Raw genomic sequence first — 22,833 nt, 5'->3', positions numbered from 1 at the left:
CAACGCGCTTTCCAACGGAAGATGCTGCGTACTATCTGTGGTAGAATGCAGATGAAGATGCATCATGGCGGAGGCGGATGAACCACGAGTTGCATCAGCTGCTGGGAGAACCACTCATCGTACAAACGGTGAAAGTCGGGAGACTACAGTGAGCTGAGCATGTCGTAAGAATGTCGGTCAACAATCCGGTGAAAATGGTTCTTGATAACGACCCCAGTGGAACGAGGCGACGGAGCGCGCAGCGAGCAAGGTGGCTCGATCAAGTGGAAGACGACCTGCGGGGCCTCCGCAGACGACGTGGCTGGAGAACTACAGTCATGGGTCATGGGAATGAAGACGACTTCTTCGAACAGCAAGGAACACTTCGACCTGGAGCTGACTGGTAAGGTAAGGGATTAACATATTACACTTTTCTCAACCGTACACGACTTTGGTGGCGCTTCGTCGTACAACAACCGAGAACAATAGCGATAAATAAATCGGCCGGGGGCAATTGAAAATGCGAACCGCACTGGTCGAGTGCTCGCATATGTAAAAATCAACATTCGAAATATTTATCAAATTTCGTGTAACATAACAAAAATCCAAGAGATGTGCTGCCATATTCAATAATATTCAAATGACAAGATGGCTTAATACTTGCTCCTACTTCTATTGACTGTACAAACATTTCTACAGCATAATTTACGATGTTTTCGGTAATACCTTAACGAAATTCTCGGTAATATCTATCGGTAATATCTTATGAAATAATTCCGAAGCTAGTTTTAATATACTGAGGTTATTTCAACTGTCAACGAATAATGAGACCTTCGGTAAAATTCACGTCTTTCGATAAACCCAGCAAACATTGAATTTGTTAGAGCTTCAAGAAACAAAAAATTAAAAAAAGGTTAAAAACCCTAAATTAATCCACCTAGCGGTCAGACTCAGCCTTTCTCATTCAAACTTATAGTTTGTAGAATTAGATTTACATGGACGCTTTAATCCAATAAAAGTATATTCACTCTTTGGGTTCTAAAATATTGATGTTGTAATCTACTAGGGTAACCGCTCCTATATTCATCTCAGTACCTGTATTCATCTCATCACGCCTTTTTGATCAATTTATCGTCAAACTTTACCATATTTTCAACGTAAAACTTTCAACCACTTGAGAAAATCGAGAAGCAAATAGATTTATTTTCAAAAATTTGTAGAAATTTGGCGGTAAATTGGAGAAATGAGAGTAATAAGATGAATATAGGTGCACCAAGCTGTTGAGAAGAATAATGGAGCGATTACCCTATATTAAAATGGAATTCCGTAACGCTTGATCTTATTGATATTATTCCCTCAGTCTCTGAGGTGTACAATAATCATTATCATTTTGAATCGTTCTAAATCAAAAATATAAGCGGTGACATGTAGGTTTTTTAACATAAAAATGTTCGCTGATGTTTAGGAAATACATTAAAAAAAAATAGGTATCTAATTACTAAAATTTGAGATATTATTCACAAAACTACGTAAAACATGCAAAATTATGACTTTCAGGAAAGACATTTGAGGAAAAATAATTAGCATCTCATCACTAAAACTTGAGATATTATTCACAAAACAACGTGAAACATGCAAAATTATGACTTTTTATACTTAATTCGTCTCCAAATCAAAATTCAAAGCGATGACATGTGATTATTTTTTCATTAAAATGTTCGTTGATGTTTAGGAAAGACATTTGAGAAAAAATAACAGGTATCTGATTACTAAAACTCGAGATATTATTCATAAAACTACGTGAAACATGCAAAATCATGACTTTTATGCTGAATTTGCCTCTAAATCAAAACTCGAAGCAGTGATCTGTGATTTTTACTATAATAAAATGTTCGTTGTGTTTGGGAAATATATTTGAGGGAAAAATAATAGGTATCTGATTATTTGAAATTTAAATATTTAAATTTCAATTTCAATTTTCCACAAAACCATATGAAAATGCAAAACCATAATTTTTTAGGCTCAATTTGTCTCTAAATATAATGTTCGTTGATATTCAGGAATGGCATTCGAGAATAAATAATAGTTATCTTATAACTGAAAACAGAGATATTATCCACAAAACTAAGTAAAACATGCAATATCATGAATATTTTGGCTCAATTTGTCTCTAAATCTTAATTCAAAGCTATGATATATAATTTTTTCCGTTGAAATGTTCGTTTATGTTCAGGAAAAACTTTTGAGTAAAAATAACAGATTTTTGATTACTGAAAATTGAGATATAATTCACAACACTACGTTAAACAAGCAAAATCATGAATATTTGAACTCAATTTGCCTCTAGATCGAAATTCAAAGCTATGATATGTTATTCATTGAAATGTTTGTTAATGTTCAGGAAAGACATTTGAGGAAAAATAATAGGTATCTTATTGATAAAAGTTGAGATATTACTTTTAAAACTACACCCATTGCAAACGGGGAACATTTTATTACTTTAGGGCAATTTTTTATTACTTATTGTGTCTTATGACTGCGCATTATACACAAAGAGTAGCAAACAAAAAGGAATCAAAAATTATGACAGCCACACGCTTGTATGTGTTTCTAGAGGAGAACATACAGCCAAGAACCGCAATGCATGTGTTAGCAAGACTTCACTCGCTGCATTTGTATTGATGCAACGATCAGGCTCATTTTTGTCCCCTTCATCCACACATAATCAGAATCTCACCCGTCAACCTCAAATGTCTAATTAGAAACACTATCGTTTCGTCCCCCAGTGTTTACTTGAAATGGAAATATGTAATACTGTCTGACCAGAGTTGCCGAAGTTGCGAACATTGTTCTGGATGGGCACAAGTTTTGTATTTTCAAACAGGTCCAAATGAGTTTCCACGAACCAATGATAATGTACTGTAGATAGCTCTCAAGAAAGCGAATGTTTTTGTTTTTCTCTAACGCAGTTTACAGATCGTGATGTTATTTTAAGGCGCATTTTAAGTCTTTGAAATCATCAACGTTTGCATACTCTATGACGGGGAAAATGCTGCTTGGCAGCTCTTGTCATTTTGTTTCTCTACTCCGTATGCGAACTAATACACGCACACCGGATGAATTGGAGATTGAAGAAACTTGTAACATGTGCAACATATGCGACGCTGTGTGATTTTTTTTTTGCTTGAGATGGAAAGGGAGCAGTTTTCGACAGAAAAAATCGTGCATGTGGTTGAAACGACCATTAATATTTAGTGCTCAATATATGGCAGTATGTGTTGTTACTTGACTGGGGAAGAATTTTATTGCCTTTAAATTAATAGATTTGTTACCCAAAAGGCAATTCTGCGCTATTGCTTCTAAAGTAATAAGGAAAAGTTTTGCGTGTACATAACGGTTGCTTAAGTTCGATTATAATCGAGTGAAATGGGAACGTATAGAGAAGCCGAAATTTGAAACCACTTGTTCAATCATAATTCATCAGTTAACCCTTAACTAGCCCGTTCATCTGATATCAATATTGTTTAAATCGGTTGTGCAGTTTCTGAGATAATGAAGTTTCGTGATTTTCACACTTCGATACATTACAGACGAAGTTACAGTTCGATTACAGTTAAATTCAATAGGGTGTTATGAGGCAGCTGGACCTCTCATTTGACACTAATTCAGTGAAAAACGGTTCAGCCATCTCTGAGAAAAGGGAGTGAGTTTAAGTAGTCTTGTGAATATTTTACTTTTCATTGCTGGATTTCACATTTTTAAACATAACAGGGAAAGTAATAGTCCGATTGCAAAAAAATCAATAGGGTCCTATGGGGCAACTAGACCTTCCATTTGACACCGATTTTATCAAAATCGGTACAGCCATCTCTGAGAAACATGAGTGAGATCAAATAGTCTCGAGAACACGTTTCTTTCCATAACATTTGAACCACATGTCCAATCTGTGACTGTTGGTATAATTTCTATTTAAGAATGGTGAGAGCATCGTGCGAGTAGAATAAATTCCAGTAGAATGTCAAGAAAACTCAGGTGGGATCTGATTACCAGACGTACCCCTCCCACCCTATCTCTGATGAAGCATGCAGCCGCAACGAAACAGCTTCATCCCACCCACCACCAGGGGGCGGAAAATTGAACTAATCTGCAGATGGGTGGTGATGATAAGGCGAAAAAAAAACTTGAGAGAGTAATATTCTTGGCGCGAAAAACTGAGGCTATTGGTCGTGAAAACGAGGACAACTAGAAGGTTGGTCATTTCAATTCCAACCGCCTAAAAGATAGGAAGTTACTTTATAGAAAAGTGGAGAAGTGAAGTTCAAGGAAAAGAGAAGAAGGAAGTTTATTCAATAGAAGCTTGGAGAAGGAGAAACAGGCGGTACGCAAAGCAAACGACAGGTAGGAATAAACCTTCGATCACGCTCACGATCACGACCAATAGCTACTCGACGCTAAAACGTCTTTAAACGACAGGACCCCGTATTTTTATCCTGGAATCGACGCCCATCGTGCATCACCACCACGCCGCCACGACGCCATTGCATTGCCGCCATCACCAGCCGCTGTTACCCACCACCAAAATTTACTGCTACGGTTGCACCCGGCAACCTCGCCCAACCGTTACCCACAGGCGACCCACCAGACCGCTGACCGCAGTCCCGGCTTCAAAAAAGGCGCGCCACCGAGTTTCGAGGTAGGAGTAGGGTGATTAAGAAATCCAAAAGTGGAGATATTAAAAATAAAGGGGGAAGTTTTGGTGAAAGAGAAGTCACAAGTGTTTTCTTGGCAATAAGTCGCGAACCTGTGCCGACCCTGAGGCTTGTTTGGGGGTTCTCATAATTGCTGAATAGCAATATATCCCGTTAGTTACACTTTAGAGAAGTCACAAGTGTTTTCTTGGCAATAAGTCGCGAACCTGTGTGCAATATATCCCGTTAGTTACACTTTGGCGCCCATTGTAAATTTAGAGTCGCGATTATTGTCTCGAAAGTTAACACACTTGAAGGCTTGCTACTTGTCTGCAGAAGTCTCTGGGAAAACTGCCAAAATTCTTGAGGACATCTGACCATACTCACCAAAAAAAATCTATCACTGGTAGAAAAAAAAGCTTTTAAGAAAAATATTACACTTTTGGGGTCCATGATTGTTTGCGGAGCAAGAAAATTTGCATTCCAACGCTAATAAAACAAATTTACACCTGCAAACCAAAGAATATTTAACTTACCAGAATTTCTAACTACAGTGAATATTATTTAGAAAAAAATTTATCGGTTTCGGATGCGGGAAATAATACACAAAACAATACACAAAATTTATTGAAATAGAATAACCACTTCTGACATAAAATAACTATTACTTTATTACAGTTTAGATAAGTGTGCCATATTTATAATTTTGTCGTGTTTTTATTTTGATAAATTTTACCTTCCGAGATCAAACCCAAATCATCGCAATGGAGATACCTTTGTTTTTAGCGCAGTATCAGTCGATGGATCCTTCTCATCTAATGGTGGATGAGTTGGAATACGAGTTGCGTATTCGCGGACTTAATGTAGTCTCGTCGCGTAGTCAACTAGAAAAAGTACTGCGTAACAGTTTGAAACAGGAAAAAGGCAATTCAAATGTAGTATACAATTTTGTTGCAGAATCTGTAGATCGTGAATTTGAAACTTGCTGTGAAATCGTAGATGATATAGAAAACTTTTTTGAAAGTAGACGTGGTAAAAGAGTACCGGAACAGAAGTGGAAGACTAGGATAATTCATGTGTTTTTTAGAATGGAAAGATTGAAACGCCATATCATTGGTGAAGAAAATTTGAATAGTTTAGCAATGAAAGCAGGAAATTGTTTGAAATTATTGCGTGTTTATTATTCGGTGACGTCTCATCTGCCCGAAATAAGAGCAGCCGAACTGGCGTTGATAAACGAAAGTTTAAATCAGATTCGTGCTGAGACTGACAAAAACCAACCAGAGGAGGAAAATATAGAAGAAGACATAAATATAAATCAGAACGTGGAAGAAGGAAACGTGGCTAGAGTTCAGGAGGTTGAATCGGAGATTTCAGATGAGGATGAACAACAAGACGAAGAGAGAGAGGAGGAGGAAGATGGAATAGGTGCCGTGGGTGGTCATAGTAATGAAAAGCCAGATGAGCGAGGAAAAGCGAAACTAATTGCGGAAAACAAAGACCTACTAATAGTGGTAAACCAGCTTCTACAGCGTATTCAGGTATTGAAAGCAAAGCAAGAAAAAGAACATTTAGCGGAAAATCAAGCGAATCCTGTCAATAGCACACAGATTGGTGGGAAAGAAAACCGAATCGTGCAAAACCAGAAGACAAGCCCATTAAATTTTTTAGATTGGATTAAGGAGAGGAACAGTTCGATGGGAAGTGCAAGAACGGCAGAAGGTAAAAACGTCAGTAATCGTTATGCTAGAAGAGACAATACCGTACACAAATGGACCCGTACACAAATGGACCGTGCGCTACGACGGTATGGATAACGGGAGACGACTGGACGAGTTTTTGAAGGAAGTAGAATTCAACCGACGCTCAGAAGGATTTTCAGAGGAAGAATTATTTCAATTTGCACACCATCTGTTCACACACAAAGCAAGATCATGGTTCATGGAAGTAAACGGCGAAAATGAATTGCGAAATTGGAAGAATTTAACACAAGAGCTAAAGAACGAGTTCTTACCGGTGGATATCGATTACTTCTACGAACAGCGTGCGAATAACCGGAAGCAGGGTGTCAGAGAAAAAATCCAGGACTACTACTTAGACATGGTCCGGATCTTTCGCAGCTTATCATGTCCTTGGGATGAGAAACGGAAATTTGATGTCCTTTTTCGTAACACTCGCGACGATTGTAGGGTACCGATGCTTGCTGCCAATGTTTCAACCATACCTAAAATGAAGGAATTCGGAAAACGTTTCGATTCTATTAATTGGCATTTATACCAACGCAGAGAGACTAAATACCCTACAAGAACGCTGCAGGTTGAGGTGGTTGAAAACCAGCGTCAACCGTACACAAGGCAAAATTCACAATTCCGTAATCAAGGTCGACAAGAACAAAATCGACAGCAAAAATACACATCCAATTTTTCCAGAAATTACCAAACAGATAGTAGGAAACAGAAGCAACAAAACTACGAGCAAAAGCCAACAGAGAGCGAACAGAGATATGAAAAAAAGGAACCTGGACACAACAACCAACAAAGAAATAAAAGTCCCGTGGCAGGTCCGAGCGGAACAAGCGCATTGTACCGCATAGTCAAAGCATATGTACCTGTACGGAAAGGGGTATGCTTCAACTGCCACGAACAAGGGCATGGCTTTAGAGAGTGTACTAAGCCACGGAACATTTTCTGCGAACAGTGTGGTTTCCCAGGTTTCCCAGTACCCGATTGTCCCTACTGTCAGTCAAAAAACATCTACAAGACTGCTCAGTGAGGCGAGACAGTTTTATGCACACAACAAGACCTCACAGAAACGGGGTGGAGAAAAAATTTCCCATGGATGCAGAAATCTCAACAGTATTTATAAACCTAAATGGAGATCCTAGACCTTTTGCAAAAGTAGATATGATGGGCATCCCGGTAATCGGACTACTAGATAGTGGCGCTGCAAAAACAGTTATCGGAGTAGGAAGCAGAGAATTGATAAAAAAAACTAAACCTCAAATTAAAACCTTCTAATATAAGCCTGAGAACAGCTGCTGGACAAAGGTTAGAAGTGCTAGGTTGCACAGAGATACCGATTTCTTTCAACAGCCAAACGAAGATACTTCCAGTTTTAGTTGCTCCGAATCTAAGCCGCAGATGCATTCTAGGCTTCGATTTCTGGCAGATATTTGGAATACGACCCACTGTGAGATACATCGAAGCGATTGCTGACGACAGGGAAAATGATCAAGAGAATTTAGAACTAAGCAACGCACAAAAACGACAACTAGAGGAGGTAGAAAATATGTTTCTAGTAGCGAGACCGGGAATGTTTGGGAAGACGAGTCTGATAGAGCATAAAATAGAAATCAAAAGCGAGTTTAAGGAAGCCGAAGCGGTGCGGAAAAATCCGTATCCGTGGAGTCCGGAAATCCAGAGGAAAATACACTTAGCAGTGGACAACATGTTGAGTGATGGTGTGATAGAGCCTTCGGACTCTGATTGGGCTCTGCCAATTGTACCTGTAAAAAAGAGGGACAGTGACCAAGTACGGCTCTGTTTGGATGCCAGGAAATTGAACGAGCGAACAAGAAGAGATGCATATCCGTTACCGCACCAGAATAGAATTTTGAGCCACTTAGGACATTTCAAATATCTATCGACCATTGATTTGTCGCAAGCGTTTTTACAAATTCCGCTCAATCAAGATTCGAGAAAGTATACAGCATTTTCAATTCCAAGGAAAGGCCTGTTTCAGTTTACTCGTCTCCCTTTTGGACTTATAAACAGTCCGGCGACTCTGAGTAAGCTTATGGACAAAGTTCTGGGCTATGGTGCCTTAGAACCATTTATATTTGTTTACCTGGATGACATCGTTGTAGCGAGTAACTCGTTCGATGAACACATAGCAAAATTAAAAGAACTGGCAAACCGTTTGAAAAAGGCAAATTTGTACATTAACGTAGAAAAATCAAGCTTCTGTCGTCACGAGCTACCGTACCTCGGGTACATTCTATCCCGAGAAGGATTGGCTGTGGCTATATTGAGGGAACGAGGTTCACCCTAATAACTGACTCATCAGCGCTGACCTTCATAATGAAGGCCAAATGGAAATCATCGTCACGGCTGAGCCGGTGGAGTATCACCCTGCAGCAGTACGACATGGATATCAGGCATCGGAAAGGAAAGGACAACGTTGTTCCTGATGCACTTTCCAGATCCATCGAAGTGCTAGATGACGAAGAAGAAGACAGGTGGTACAAAAACCTGTACAAAGCTGTAGAGGAAAACCCGGAAAAATACATCGACTTCCGAATCAAAAATAATAAAATTTACAAATTTGTAGCTACCCGGTCCGACATAATGGATTATAGGTTTGAGTGGAAAGAATGTGTTCCAGAGTCAGCTCGGTTAAGGATTATGCAGCAAGAGCATGACGGTAATTTGCACATTGGGTTCGAAAAATGCATCGAAAAGCTAAAGAGAACGTTTTATTGGCCACGAATGAGTACGGATTTGAAGAGGTATATCAAGCAATGTGAGCCCTGCAAAATAAACAAGCACTCGACGAAAGCTACAACACCGGAAATGGGTAATCAACGAATTGCAACCAAACCTTTCCAAATTGTATAGATTACATACAGTCGCTTCCCCGAAGCAAGCACGGTAACGGTCACTTATTGGTCATACTGGACCTTTTTTCTAAGTACTGCCTGCTTGCTCCGGTCCGAAAGATATCCGCTAATAATCTATTACATTGTGGAAGAGAAATGGTTTCGCAGGTTGGGTGTTCCGCAAATTGTCATTACGGACAATGCAACAACCTTCTTTTCCGAAGAGTTTCGAAAATTGCTGGAAAAATATGAAATTCGTCACTGGGCAAATGCACGACACCATAGCCAAGCAAACCCGGTAGAACGTCTAAATAGAACGATAAACGCGATGATCCGCACATATGTTCAGGACGATCAAAAACTGTGGGATAGCAAAATATCGGAAATTGAATATGTACTTAATAACACAATCCACGCGTCGACGAAATTTACTCCCCATCGCATCATTTTTGGTCACGATATAGTAACCCGCGGAGCCGAACATGAATTGGAAGAAGAACCCGATTTTACCGAATAAGAACGAACGGAGAAAATGTGGGGGGCAAGCAAAAAATATTCGAGTTGGTACGGGAAAACTTGCAAAAGTGCCATGATAAAACAAAACGGCACTACGATTTGCGGCATAAACGCTACTCACCATCATTCGACATCGGACAGCGAGTATTCAAACGGACGTTTGGACAGTCAGCTGCAAGCAAGGCCTTCAATGCCAAATTAGGTCCTCAGTATGTTCCGTGTATCATAACCTCGAAAAGAGGGTCCAGTTCCTATGAATTAACTGACCTAAAAGGGAAAAATATAGGAGTATTTTCGGCATCAGATTTGAAAGGGAAAAAGGTTTCAAGAGGGGAAGAAAAGAAGGAAAGTAAAGTATAAGAGAAGTTCAGGGAAATAAGGAAAAACCGGTTTGTTCTTGAGAAATGAGAGTCATGTGGTTAAGAGACATAATCCGTTAATTTGGATACATATCAGGAAGTGGTTGCTCTACCCATTTGCGAAATCTTAGATAAAGGAGAAAAAAGACAGACAGACATTGATTTAGGAAATCGCGATGATGAAGGTTGATCGAAGATAAAATTTGAGCGAAAACAAATTTCGTTTGATTTTTTTAATTCAGAATTTTGAGAAAAGTTGAAAGATAAGGTGGAAATCAATTAGTGCTCACTCATGCATGCACCGAATCATCTTGCCTACAACCCTGTGAAATGTATTTCAAGGGCATAAAGCAAGGGATTGGTGATAACAATGGCGAGAAATTAAGAAAGAGAGTAAAGGCGAAACCGAAGAACATGACCTTGAAATGATTACCGTGCACTACAAACCAAATCGAAACGAAACAATAGAAGTTAAATGCCGTCGTCTCACATATCTTTTGGCTATGCTGAAAACTACGGGATCCGCATAATCATTAGTTATGTCGCATCATGAAATATCACAGCCTGGAACAGAAAAGAGTGAAATTATATAATTTCATTTCTACTCACCTTCTTCAAGACCATCCTGTCTACACTCGATGAACTTTTAACTGAATCTACAGAAATGGAACTACCACAAGAATTAACATTTGAGAGATCATTTGGCCAAATATTTGTTCGACAAAATGTCGCAAAAATGATATTAAATTCTTGATCAAGTGCGCACTTATCGTAGATCTAGTCAAAACTGCATCGATCACCACATGGTGCCATTGAAACTATTGTGACAGTTCTAACTCGCATCCAAGTCACCCACACAGATTAAATAATTGAGTGACCATAAATTTTATTGATTGCAATACAAAGTCGAGCAGTATGAAATATTTCAAACCGTATCATAGTGCGGCGTTGAGAGTACAGTCCTCTCACTAAATTTATTTTATTATTTCCGGAATGTAGAATAGGTTGTAAATAAATTTAAGGATAGGTTAATATTTATTTTATTATGTGTTGGTTATAAGTAAAAGCTATTTTCACTAAGCAGATGCATAGGCATCCTGAAATACAATAAATTCTTAGGGGCTTCGTTCAGATACAGTGATAAAAAAAAGATTGGTGATTGGTCAACTATGGCTCTGGAAAAATTTGGTTCAGAGGTACGCGTCATGTAACGAGTTTTCTTGGGTGATGTTGTGTAATTTTGTGTGGAAAAAATAAATCAAATTTTTTTTTTTTTACCCGAACTGGGGGAGAGTGTGACTGTTGGTATAATTTCTATTTAAGAATGGTGAGAGCATCGTGCGAGTAGAATAAATTCCAGTAGAATGTCAAGAAAACTCAGGTGGGATCTGATTACCAGACGTACCCCTCCCACCCTATCTCTGATGAAGCATGCAGCCGCAACGAAACAGCTTCATCCCACCCACCACCAGGGGGCGGAAAATGGAACTAATCTGCAGATGGGTGGTGATGATAAGGCAAAAAAAAACTTGAGAGAGTAATATTCTTGGCGCGAAAAACTGAGGCTATTGGTCGTGAGAGCAAGGACAACTAGAAGGTTGGTCATTTCAATTCCAACCGCCTAAAAGATAGGAAGTTACTTTATAGAAAAGTGGAGAAGTGAAGTTCAAGGAAAAGAGAAGAAGGAAGTTTATTCAATAGAAGCTTGGAGAAGGAGAAACAGGCGGTACGCAAAGCAAACGACAGGTAGGAATAAACCGTCGATCGCGCTCACGATCACGACCAATAGCTACTCGACGCTAAAACATCTTTAAACGACAGGACCCCGTATTTTTATCCTGGAATCGACGCCCATCGTGCATCACCACCACGCCGCCACGACGCCATTGCATTGCCGCCATCACCAGCCGCTGTTACCCACCACCAAAATTTACTGCTACGGTTGCACCCGGCAACCTCGCTCAACCGTTACCAACAGGCGACCCACCAGACCGCTGACCGCAGTCCCGGCTTCAAAGAAGGCGCGCCACCGAGTTTCGAGGTAGGAGTAGGGTGATTAAGAAATCCAAAAGTGGAGATATTAAAAATAAAGGGGAAGTTTTGGTGAAAGAGAAGTCACAAGTGTTTTCTTGGCAATAAGTCGCGAACCTGTGCCGACCCTGAGGCTTGTTTGGGGGTTCTCATAATTGCTGAATAGCAATATATCCCGTTAGTTACAAATCTTAATGAAATTCTAAAGTTAACGGTTTTTTTAGGTAGCCCGTTGATTTGAAATTAATTTTGTTCAAATCGGTAGCGATGTTTCTGAGATATTGATGTTTCGTGATTTTTACACTTTGATACATAACCTCTAAACTAGAAATCCGATTACAATAAAATTCAATAGGGTCTTATGGGGCAAATAGACATTTTATTTGCGAATAATTTCATTGAAATCGGTCCAGCCTGAGAAACCTGAGAAAATCGAGTGAGATTGGGAGAGCGTTACACACACATACACACACACACATACACACACATACACACACACGTACACACACACACACACACACACACACACACACACACACACACACACACACACACACACACACACACACACACACAGAAAATGCTCAGCAACCCACGTGGACATAAACCTGACTGCAATATTATTGTTTTTTTTTTTTCTGTAAAGTTTCAATTTTGTCTTATGGTAGGGGGATTAGGGGCATAATGAGCACACGGGGCGAAATGGGCACCCCTCTTTTATGCGAAACTACGCACTTTTTAATACAATATGGTATGTGGAACTCTTCCGTACTTACTACAGTATCTCTCTATGTAGAACAAAAGTGGTTTGTCTGTTTGAAATATGGAAATATATTGAAAAAATCAACTTGATTCCCGGATGTTGGAAAAATTATTATTATTGCGCACTACAAAATAAGCTTCTACGGTCGTTTAAATGGCTCTATCAAGTATGTAGACACAGCAATATGACGTATGGGTCGTACCCCAAATTTAACCATCATTGAAGTTTTGATTTTAAGCTATAATTAGTATTAAAATCTCATGTTAACTTTAACTAATTCGATAGGGGCGAAATGGTCACCTTTAGGTGGGGTGAAATGAGCACACCTTGTCACATAAATTTACCTGAAATTCATCTCAGTAGACTTGTGAGTTTGTCTATTTCCATAGTCAGTGTTTGTTTACAGTGATGGTGCGAACATATATTAGAAAATCTTTGAGACCGAATCGGTCAGAAACAGGAACTGCAGGCAGAATCGGCCACCATAAGGCGCGACAGGAAATTTACGAAACAAGCCGCCAAGTATCACGGAATCCCGTGACAAACGTTGGCCCATTAGTTGTACTTCTACACAGTTTCAAGATATGTTCTATTAGAGTGCTCATTATACCCCGTGGGTGCTCATTATGCCCCAGTGGGGTGCTCATTGTGCCCCACACATCGGCTGATTGCTAGTTTTTGATGCATGAATCTAATTTGTGTTCTTCACGATTATACGATAAACATTTCAGTTTGTGAATAGTGTACCTTTAGTTATAGATAGTTAATTCAAGTTTTGCACTGAAGACAGCTTGAAATTTTTGTCGTTTTCCATGCTTAAATCAGCAACCAAGTTAGGGTGCTCATTATGCCCCTATTCCCCCTATATAATTTTTATGAAAGAAAAAAATTACTGTCTACAAGTTTACTGAAAATATTATACCAATCAAATAAATTGCAGCGGTTCTAATTTTTTTTTTTAGAAATTTTACTTGTTATCCCTATTGCTCCATGATCTAATCATATAGGGTATCGAACGTCTTCGTCAGTGGTTTTCTTTGGCCCCCTTTTGCATAAGATTGCTGCAGAAAAACTGGCGAAGAAAACCACTGACGAAGACGTTCGATACCCTATATGATAACTTTTTCCATAGTGCAAAAGCTATTTCTAATTTTAATTTAAGGAGTAAATGTAGTTATGAAGATAGAAAATTAAACTAACTGAAAATATGATTGTAGAAACTACGAAAAATAAAGTTCAGCAGGTGGAACCTGCTGGTGGCCCCACCTGCTGAACTATTTTTCTCGTAGTTTCTACAATTATATAGTTAGTTTAATTTTCTATCTTCATTACTACATTTACTCCTTAAATTAAAATTAAAAATAGCATGACTTTGCTTAGAGTCGAAAAAAGAAAAGTAAAAATGGTTGTTGCGCAAGTCGATGTTGCTGCTGGTAGAGATGGCAACTCACTGGCACGTTTCTATCTCTCACACTGAGAAGTCATTCCAACTTCCACTGAGGGTGTTGAAACAAGAGCCAGCTATAAATAATAGTCTCTACTGAGTAAATGTACGAAGTGCGAGAATTGGATAAGCGATACAAAACTCGATTCTAGAACTACGTCTTTAACGTTCTGCGGTGGTGTAACGGAAACACATCTGATCGGAGATTGGAAGTTGTGGGTTCGTGTCCCACCTGCTGAACTATATTTTTCGTAGTTTCTGCAATCATATTTTCAGTTAGTTTAGTTTTCTATCTTCATTACTACATTTACTCCTTAAATTAAAATTAAAAATAGCATGACTCTGCTTAGAGTCGAAAAAATAAAAGTGAAAGCTATTTCGAAAAAAAAACTCTAGGTAGTCTACTATCTAGTTGCTGAGGTGGGTAATCAATGTGTTTTGTCAATATTTTTTATCACACCTCGTTTTAACAGAAAATGGACCTATGCAATCGATAAGCAAAACGAAAAAGCGCAACCACACCATAACTCTATCTCTTGCCAAAAAACTTGATTAAATAAAATTTAAAAAAAAATCTTTAAGAAAATTTTTATAGATGTTTTTTTAGAAAGACTAAATTATTTTCTAACATTTTGTTGAAAACACTTTACCGATCGAACAAATTGTTATGACTATAACAGATATTTTTAATCATCCTGATTTGTTATTCAGTCAGTTACTCAGTCGAACCAAAAATGGTTGATCAACATCAAATTCGTTGCTCGGAATGGCGCTAATCTTATTAAGGAAAGGGGCAATGGTAGGCAATGTCAAAACAAAAATTTTCGAAACCGGTTCTTCACGATGGATTGCCAGGATTCACAGTAACAAAAAATCACAAGAAGGTTGTATGCGAAGCCACGACCGCAAAGTTGAAGTAGAATACTTTTACCAGAAAGATAACCCGGCTGCTTGCGTGTCAGTCATTTTTTCTAGTAAATAAACGTTGACCGTTCATTGGCAGTTTTGTAATTTCTTTTTGTCTGATATTTTGAATGAAGTTCATTGAATATTTTTAAATTTTGTGCAAATGAGAAGTTGAAGTGCTGCCGAATCTTTTCAAGGCGAAGTAGAGCTATACATTTCAACACATTTCGTCTTGCCGAATCGCATCGCGCCGTTATTTGCGTTCTGAATGACCGTAGCCAAACACTAAGCGACGCAAACACGTAAAAATAATCAGAGTATGCATGTAGATGAGATAATTAACTTTAGATTATAGCGCAAAACGAGAAAATATTAACTCTTCAAATAATCATTTGTGTTCTTCAAATTTCAGTTGTTCAGTTCAATATCCGATGAAATGTTTGTTTATTATCTGATGAAGCTCTTATATAGGCCAAATGATGCATTCCCAATTTACTAGGTCCATAACTCTGCCGACCGTGCTTGGGAAAGCGCGGTATAACGACCAATCAGAGGTCGAATTTTGTGTTTTGACAAGGCTTGACTATTTTCAATAGTACAATAGTTCGAATGATGAAATTGCAATTTCATGCATTTGGTAGGAATCTTAGAAGATTTTCTAATCGATTGCTGCAAAAACGAAGGAAATCCATCGAAAACTAACCGATTTATTAGCATTTGAAATTTTTCTCACTTTTTTCAGTTTTAGATTTTCATTTCACATCCCTATGTAGCCGAACTTCCTGAGAGAAGTATTCTAATTCAAAATTAAATCTTCTTTAATTCATTTGTTGTCCTTATAACGACAATTGTTCAATTTATCGTAGGATGTAGTGTTTATCTTACATCTCTGTGTTACCTTGATAGTGAGGACTAAGGCGCACGGTCAACACAATGAGAAAGGTGTTTTCACATTGAAAACTAGACACGGCTTTACTGGAGGAAGTGTTGGAAAATGCATCTACCCCTAATACGACCGCTATCATACGAAAGCGCGTCGTTTCATGTGGGGAATATCAACAACGAAAAATGACGCGCGTCTAAGCATAACCCGAACTGTTTCGCCGTGCTGCTCCCATTTACCTTTACATCGGCCTCAGGGAAGTACCGGCTGCATCTACATCTACCGCTGAGGCTGTCACTATACTGCTATTGGTACCAAAAGCTATTAACTCTTCAAATAAGTGTTTTATTTGTTCTCAGAAGAACAATTGTTCAATTCAAAATCGGATTTACGCAATCGCATCTCTGTAATATTACCGACAATAATATTCTTCTGAACAAACTGATACAACTTTCCCATTAGGCCTCTGCCATAATAGATGCGAAAAGTGACGCGAACCGATTCGCTCAGCTGTAGGTTAATGTACAGCCATCAGTAGAGCTGTACATCAACCTACGGCCGAGCGAATCGGTTCGCGCCGCTTTTCGCGTCTACTATGGCAGAGGCCTTAGAGAAAGTTGCTGGCTGATGTATTCACTTCATGCAAGCCTGCTGCTGATGCTTCCCGCTACCACACTGAAACAGCATTTTAGTGAAGGGAGTGTCGTTGCATCAGCTGACCCTGCTACTATCGATGCTGATATACCCGCAACAACTACGCTATGCATAGCCATGCCACAGTTGTGGCCGCTATACGCTGGCCCAACTGCTGAGCAAAAGCAACGCTATCCGTAGCCATGCCACAGTTGTGGCCGCCATTGGTATCCGCTGTACCTGCATCTGCTGGCCCTGCTGCTATCGATGGTGAGATCCGCTGAAACTGCTAAGCTTATCCGCAGCCATGCCACAGTTGTGGCCGCTATCCGCTATCGATGGTACCCACTGCTCACTCCCGCTGCTGCTAAGGGAGGACTGCTGTCGTCGCTGTTCAGAACTATTATGAGCGGCTTCGACTAAAACAGGCTCTTATATAGGGATGAAAATAGGAATGAACAGAGTTGCCAATAAAATTTTCGATTTAACTGGAATGAGGCTGAAGAAAAAACTGGAAAAAACTGGATCCCAAATAAATTTAGAAAAATGGAAAAAAAAGATTGTGAAGGAGCTTTTCTGTTACGGGGATTGAACCCAGTCAGTGTCAGTTTTGGATCTTAAGAGATAACTCTTCGCAAAAAATTACTCATTTTAATCAGAACTGTCTTGTTTTGTTACATTTTGTTAAATCTATGAACTGAAAAATTTCCTCTAACAGCAACAAAATTTAAAATTACGCAATCAATCTAACTCAAAATTGAGATATAGAGCTTTTCCATTTACTTTTATATTTAACAAAAGTATTAACGCAACATTTCCTTCCGTTACATCAGTGAAGTTTAAATTTTAATTATTTCTGACTTCGCTATCTTTTGGTATTTAAGTCCTCTAACATTTTTTTAACTGCTACGCAACAGAAAATAAATAGAAGATTTTTTTATGGTCTGGTAAAATCTATTTGTTTGGTTTTATCTTAACCATATCATGCCGTCTTTCATTTGACCGTGTTTCGTGCGAGAAGATGGTATACTGAAAATGCTGTTACAGGTTGTCGAAAACCTGGAAAAACCTGAAAAATCATAGAATGTCAGGGAATTAATTTTTCGATCAGGGAAATCAGAGAAGTGACAAATATTCTGTGATTTCGGATTTGCGTTGATCTACGTTGTACTTTTTTGTGCCGAATGCTGAAAAATATCAGGGAAATTAATGTTAAATTTCAGGGAAAATCAAGGAATTTTATTTTGAAAATTTTTTCGCCGCCCTGTGTTAAGAATTGTCATAATAATTTATTAATCTACAAAATTTCCGCTTTAAAAATATTTCCGAAAACCAATCGGAGCTTGAGTGAATAAAAAACTGGATAAAACTGGCAAATATCTGAAAAAACTGGAAGATTTTGGGAATAAACTGTTTGACTGGATCACTTGAAAAAAACTGGAGGAATCCAGTTTAAACTGGAACATTGGCAACCCTAGGAATGAACTATTTTTCGTACATGGTGGAATGATATAACTTGAAAAATATGTGTCAGAGCGATCATTTGATAAGCTCCACCTCCTTTTTCAGTGTCTAAAGTTTTTCCTCAGTTTCGTAGCACGGATGCTCAAAAATGATTTCTTGTCGAGCCGGACCGATAGCACTCTCATTGAAGCAACAAAATAACATGTTTTGTGTCGTGTTGTGCAGCTTGGTAGAAGAAAATGTTCCCGTCCCCGTGTCGCATGTAAGCAGATTATTGCGTTCAGTAGACAGTATAGAGATAGTGTATCCAGCGAATAAACACCGATGGTGCTCTCACACACGCAACGGCTTTAACCCGTATCTTATTGCGGTTTGTAACATCAAGCGATTTCGTTTGCTCGCTGTTGCGTGTTGCATCATGTTGCAACTTGGCAGCTGGGAGACGACGAAATTCTGTTTATGCTGATGGATTGAATCGACTTCATATTAGCTCTGCATAGTCGAACTAACTGCTTTTGTGAATGCGTACTAACAGGGCAGTTAATTATTCAATGTCGGTTATGCTGATAGCAGCCTTTGCGCTGCCCCTACAGTGGGGGGTTTACTAAATAAAGTGAAAATTAGACAACTACAACAGAATTTGATTGCATCCCGCACAGAATGTCTGCTTGTGTTGATGCCAGAAAATTATTAACCTTCAATTATTTTTTTATTTGCCTTGAAAAAAGCATGTTGCGGTTCAAAATCGGTTGCTAATTACAACCTTTGAGCTGCCCTAACATTGGGGGAATTAAGGTACACGGACAACATGCACTGTGGTAGCTATTTCACATTCAGTAAATTAGACGGGTGCGACAAATTTGAATTGCTAGGATGCAGCACAGAATGCTTGCTTGCGTTGAGAAAAATTATTAACTTTCAATGACTTGTTTATTTGCCTTAAAAAAGGCATTTTGATTTCCGAAATTGGATTTCCTGATGGCAATCATCATGCTGCCCCAACACGAGGGGAATAATGGCTGTCTGGCGACACACGCTGAGAAAATCCGCGCTGCTCCTGAGACGTGGTGACCAACTACAGGGCTAGTGCTGCTGCTAAGGAAGGACGACTGCTGTTGTCGCTGTCTAGAACTATTATGAGCGGCTCCGGCTGAAACAGGCTCTTATATAGGCCAAATAGCATGTTTTCAATTGCAAGGTATATGATCCTGTCGACCGTGCTTGGGAAGCGAGCATATAACGACCAATCAGAGGTCGAATTTTTCGTTTTGACAAGGCTTGACTATTTTCAATAGTACAATAGTGTGAATAATAAAATTACAATTATCTTATTTTGGGAAGAATCTTAGAAGATTTTTCAATCTATTGCTGCAAGAACGAAGGAAATCCATCGAATACTAACCGATTTATTAGCATTTGAAATTGGACATATTTTTCACTTTTTTCGGTTTTAGATTTTCATTTCACGTGTATGTTCTGAAACGAAATAAACCCGAATGCGGTTTAATCCAGAATACATTATGTACTTTTCCATTACTATATCGAAACGATTTCAATATTATTTAAATGAACAATATTAGCATACTATCTCTCATGCGTTGGAGTACAATTACAATTCAACTCTACAATAATGCGCATCTCACTGCATATGTTCATTAGCATGGTTCACGACAAATAAAAGCAACGAGTTCAGTAGTAGTATACCCTATAACGACCACTTTGATGCAGGTTCTTTCATGAAGCTGAACCATTCTCATTTTCCCATACCACTAAGCTGCACGTGCTAAGTGATTTCAATTTGATTTCGATTCTCTATCGGGAGTTATTTGAGCAAATTCTTAGCACAAATGTTCACACCATTCGTAAATCAATGCCTTTAGTTCAAAGTTGCCTAGCTTCGACTCTCGAGACGGGGAAGATTTAGTCATAAATTAGACACCGATAAGTGCTGTAAAATCGGTGTTCTTTGTTGATTAAAATTCGCTGATATTACCTGCGCAAACCATGGCCAAAACGGTCCTTGATAAGCATGATTGCGACAGTTCATGCTCGATGTCCTCGATGGAGAGCGATATCGATCAGCTGCTCCTCGTCCAGAGAATGTAACATTTGTCGTTCGTGATTCTCGTGTGACTTATCTAATTAGATAAATTAACGTATCAATTATTCCGTTCTAAATTATAGCAAACAAATGGCAGCGAACGAGTTCCAGGTTATCGTAACGAAGCCAACGCCAGTTGCTAGTACACCGCAAACACCACGACATCTGACGCCCAACAGCAGCTTTGTGAACAAACCAGAAAACAGACGACACACCGGCCCTAGCTATACTGGCAGTGATGATGGCGATTCACGGCGTCCCTCTATATTTAACGGAATTCATCCAAGACAATCATTCAGCATATACAAGAAACAGTTTGTGGATTTTATACAGCGAACCGGTAGCCGGCTTTCGCTCAATAAAAAGGAAGACTTGAAGGATGAGTCGCCGTTTCTGACTGAAATCCGCAATCGAAATCGTGCAGTTGCAGAGTAAGGCTTCCATATCCACCGAAATCTGTTACAATCACGTGACTAAAGTTGATTCGATTTCAGGGATCACTTCAGCACTGCCGTCTCAGTACTATACGCGAAACTACTCATAGTCCTCGGAATCGCTTTTCCGATCACTGACGTCGTTTCCGAACACACCGTAACGAATTACTACGAGGGGTTTTTTGTGTATTTGTACTTCACCAGCGCATTGTTCATGAGTTACATGTGCTTCGTTTTGTTGCAACACAAATCGAAACTTAAAATTCTCCTCGAAGGATACGGTAAGTAGTCCGGCAGCAGTAACGAATTGTCGTATTTTATGATTGTTGTTTGATGCCGAATCTGCTTCTTTTTCGCCATTTGTTACGTTATCGCTTCGGCACACGTCCGTTTATTAGTCTACACGCGTCATAACAAAGTTAGACAGTATTCAGTCTGCAGTAATTGTTGTTATTACAACACCAATCATAAGATATCTATAAAAGATTAGATACGATGTGCTGAAAGGGAAGAGCCATGTCAATTAATAAAAAATCATGTTACACGCATTCGCAGTCAATCAACGTATAGTAAGGCTGCAAATTATTCACTGAATGCATTATATAAAATTCCAGAACAACCCAGTGACATCCCAGAACTGCTGAAGCCCAAGGTGACCCGGTTCGGGTCGTTTTATCTGCGAGTTGGTGCGATTGCCTTCGGGATTGGCAGCATGGTGTATTCCGGTCTGGAGTTTGGCCAATACTTCGAGCTGAATAGTAAGTCACATATATATGCTAGAGCAGCAAAATTACCAGTCCGATTCTGTTTCGTCTTCCGTCCTCTGCTCCTTCGCTCAGGTTAGCTAATTGCAGCACGAGACATGTGAAATCGTTTCACGGTAGCGCTTCTCTTATTGGCTTGATTGTTATTGTCTACAACAACTGACGTTTCCATAATTTATTGCAATTTTAATATTTTCTAGTTAAACATTATGCTTATAATTTCTATTTTATTGTAAAGTTCACCAATTGAATCTGGTGAGCAATTTTCTCGAGAATGAACCACAGTTACAAATTTTTGTCTCAAGACAAGCTTTGTAAGTCATATAAAATCTTCTTAACCTTTCAAACTAATTTCATTTTTTTGACTTACGGCAACAATTTATTGTCTTTCGATTGAAAATATACCCCATCCAGATCATATCATCTTTTTAAATCATGCAATATCATTGGAATACATTTACATTTTTTTACATATACATTTTTTTAAACATTACAATCAAAGTTCGTTTCTTAACTCAAAACATAATGTTTATTTTGATTGTTTTTTGCTGAAAACATTTTTTTCAATGTATATTTTTTTATTGCGTGACATTATCAATTCCGTTCGTTGAATTTTTTTTCGGTGATTTCTGAGCTACAATACTTTATATAAAGAATATGAAAAATGTATACACCTTTTTAAAAAATAATCTTGAGTCCAAAAACAGGCCTCAATTTGTGAAAAATACTCAGTTTGCAAGCCAAATAACAAGAAAAAAGCAAGATTATTTATTTATTCAGCAATTCCATGCGAAAAAAAGAACTATTAGGATTTATTTTTGCTTCAATCATACTCAAAATCATTATAGTTATTTTTGAACGAAAAAATTTAGACCGCTTTTTTTGCCCTTGGGGTAACTCAGTCATAGTTGGCAAAAATTTCAAATGCAAAAATTTGTAGTTTTTGTGCCGTTTAACCGCTTTTTAAATCTTTTGACATCAACTTGAAGATAATTACTAACCTTTTCAAGTAAAGATATAAAACTGTACTTCTCATAACAATAATCATGCAAAAATTCTGATACAAACCACTTTTGCCGTTTTGAAGGGTTCGAGACCCAATTAATTTTTTTTGTGTTCCTCAGGAAATTTTACATAAAGTATCAAATTTTCACGGAAATATTTTTTTACATTTTAGAGAGAGAATATTATTTTCAATTTGCAATGTCTTCCATAACCACCATGCGTCTCCATCGCAAAAAAGCTAGTGCAATGCGATATCATGATACACA

General features: G+C 38.5%; 1 protein-coding gene and 1 long non-coding RNA gene across 3 annotated transcripts in view; one reads left to right on the top strand and one right to left on the bottom strand.

Annotated features, from left to right (window-relative positions):
* Positions 1 to 22,833, top strand: part of LOC129730164 (proton channel OtopLc-like) — a 52,356-nt gene that overhangs the window by 17,942 nt on the left and 11,581 nt on the right. The window contains exons 1-4 of one of the 2 annotated variants that reach the window (XM_055689271.1): positions 20,217 to 20,365; positions 20,448 to 20,795; positions 20,859 to 21,079; positions 21,413 to 21,556. In XM_055689271.1, the coding sequence (XP_055545246.1) occupies positions 20,268 to 20,365; positions 20,448 to 20,795; positions 20,859 to 21,079; positions 21,413 to 21,556 (811 nt within the window). In that variant the 5' untranslated portion in view covers positions 20,217 to 20,267. Of the gene's footprint in view, positions 1 to 20,216; positions 20,366 to 20,447; positions 20,796 to 20,858; positions 21,080 to 21,412; positions 21,557 to 22,833 lie in introns of those variants that run through there. The other variant, XM_055689281.1, reaches the window with a different exon arrangement.
* LOC129730174 (uncharacterized) lies at positions 5,366 to 10,956 on the bottom strand. Its single transcript, XR_008728803.1, has 4 exons — positions 10,749 to 10,956; positions 10,573 to 10,652; positions 9,902 to 10,047; positions 5,366 to 5,563 (listed from the first exon to the last, which is right to left on the bottom strand). It is a non-coding gene; the product is annotated as an uncharacterized LOC129730174 (long non-coding RNA).

This window comes from Wyeomyia smithii, chromosome 1, assembly GCF_029784165.1.
Source record: "Wyeomyia smithii strain HCP4-BCI-WySm-NY-G18 chromosome 1, ASM2978416v1, whole genome shotgun sequence".
Taxonomy (NCBI): domain Eukaryota; kingdom Metazoa; phylum Arthropoda; class Insecta; order Diptera; family Culicidae; genus Wyeomyia; species Wyeomyia smithii.
This window is presented reverse-complemented; position numbering and strand designations above follow the sequence as displayed.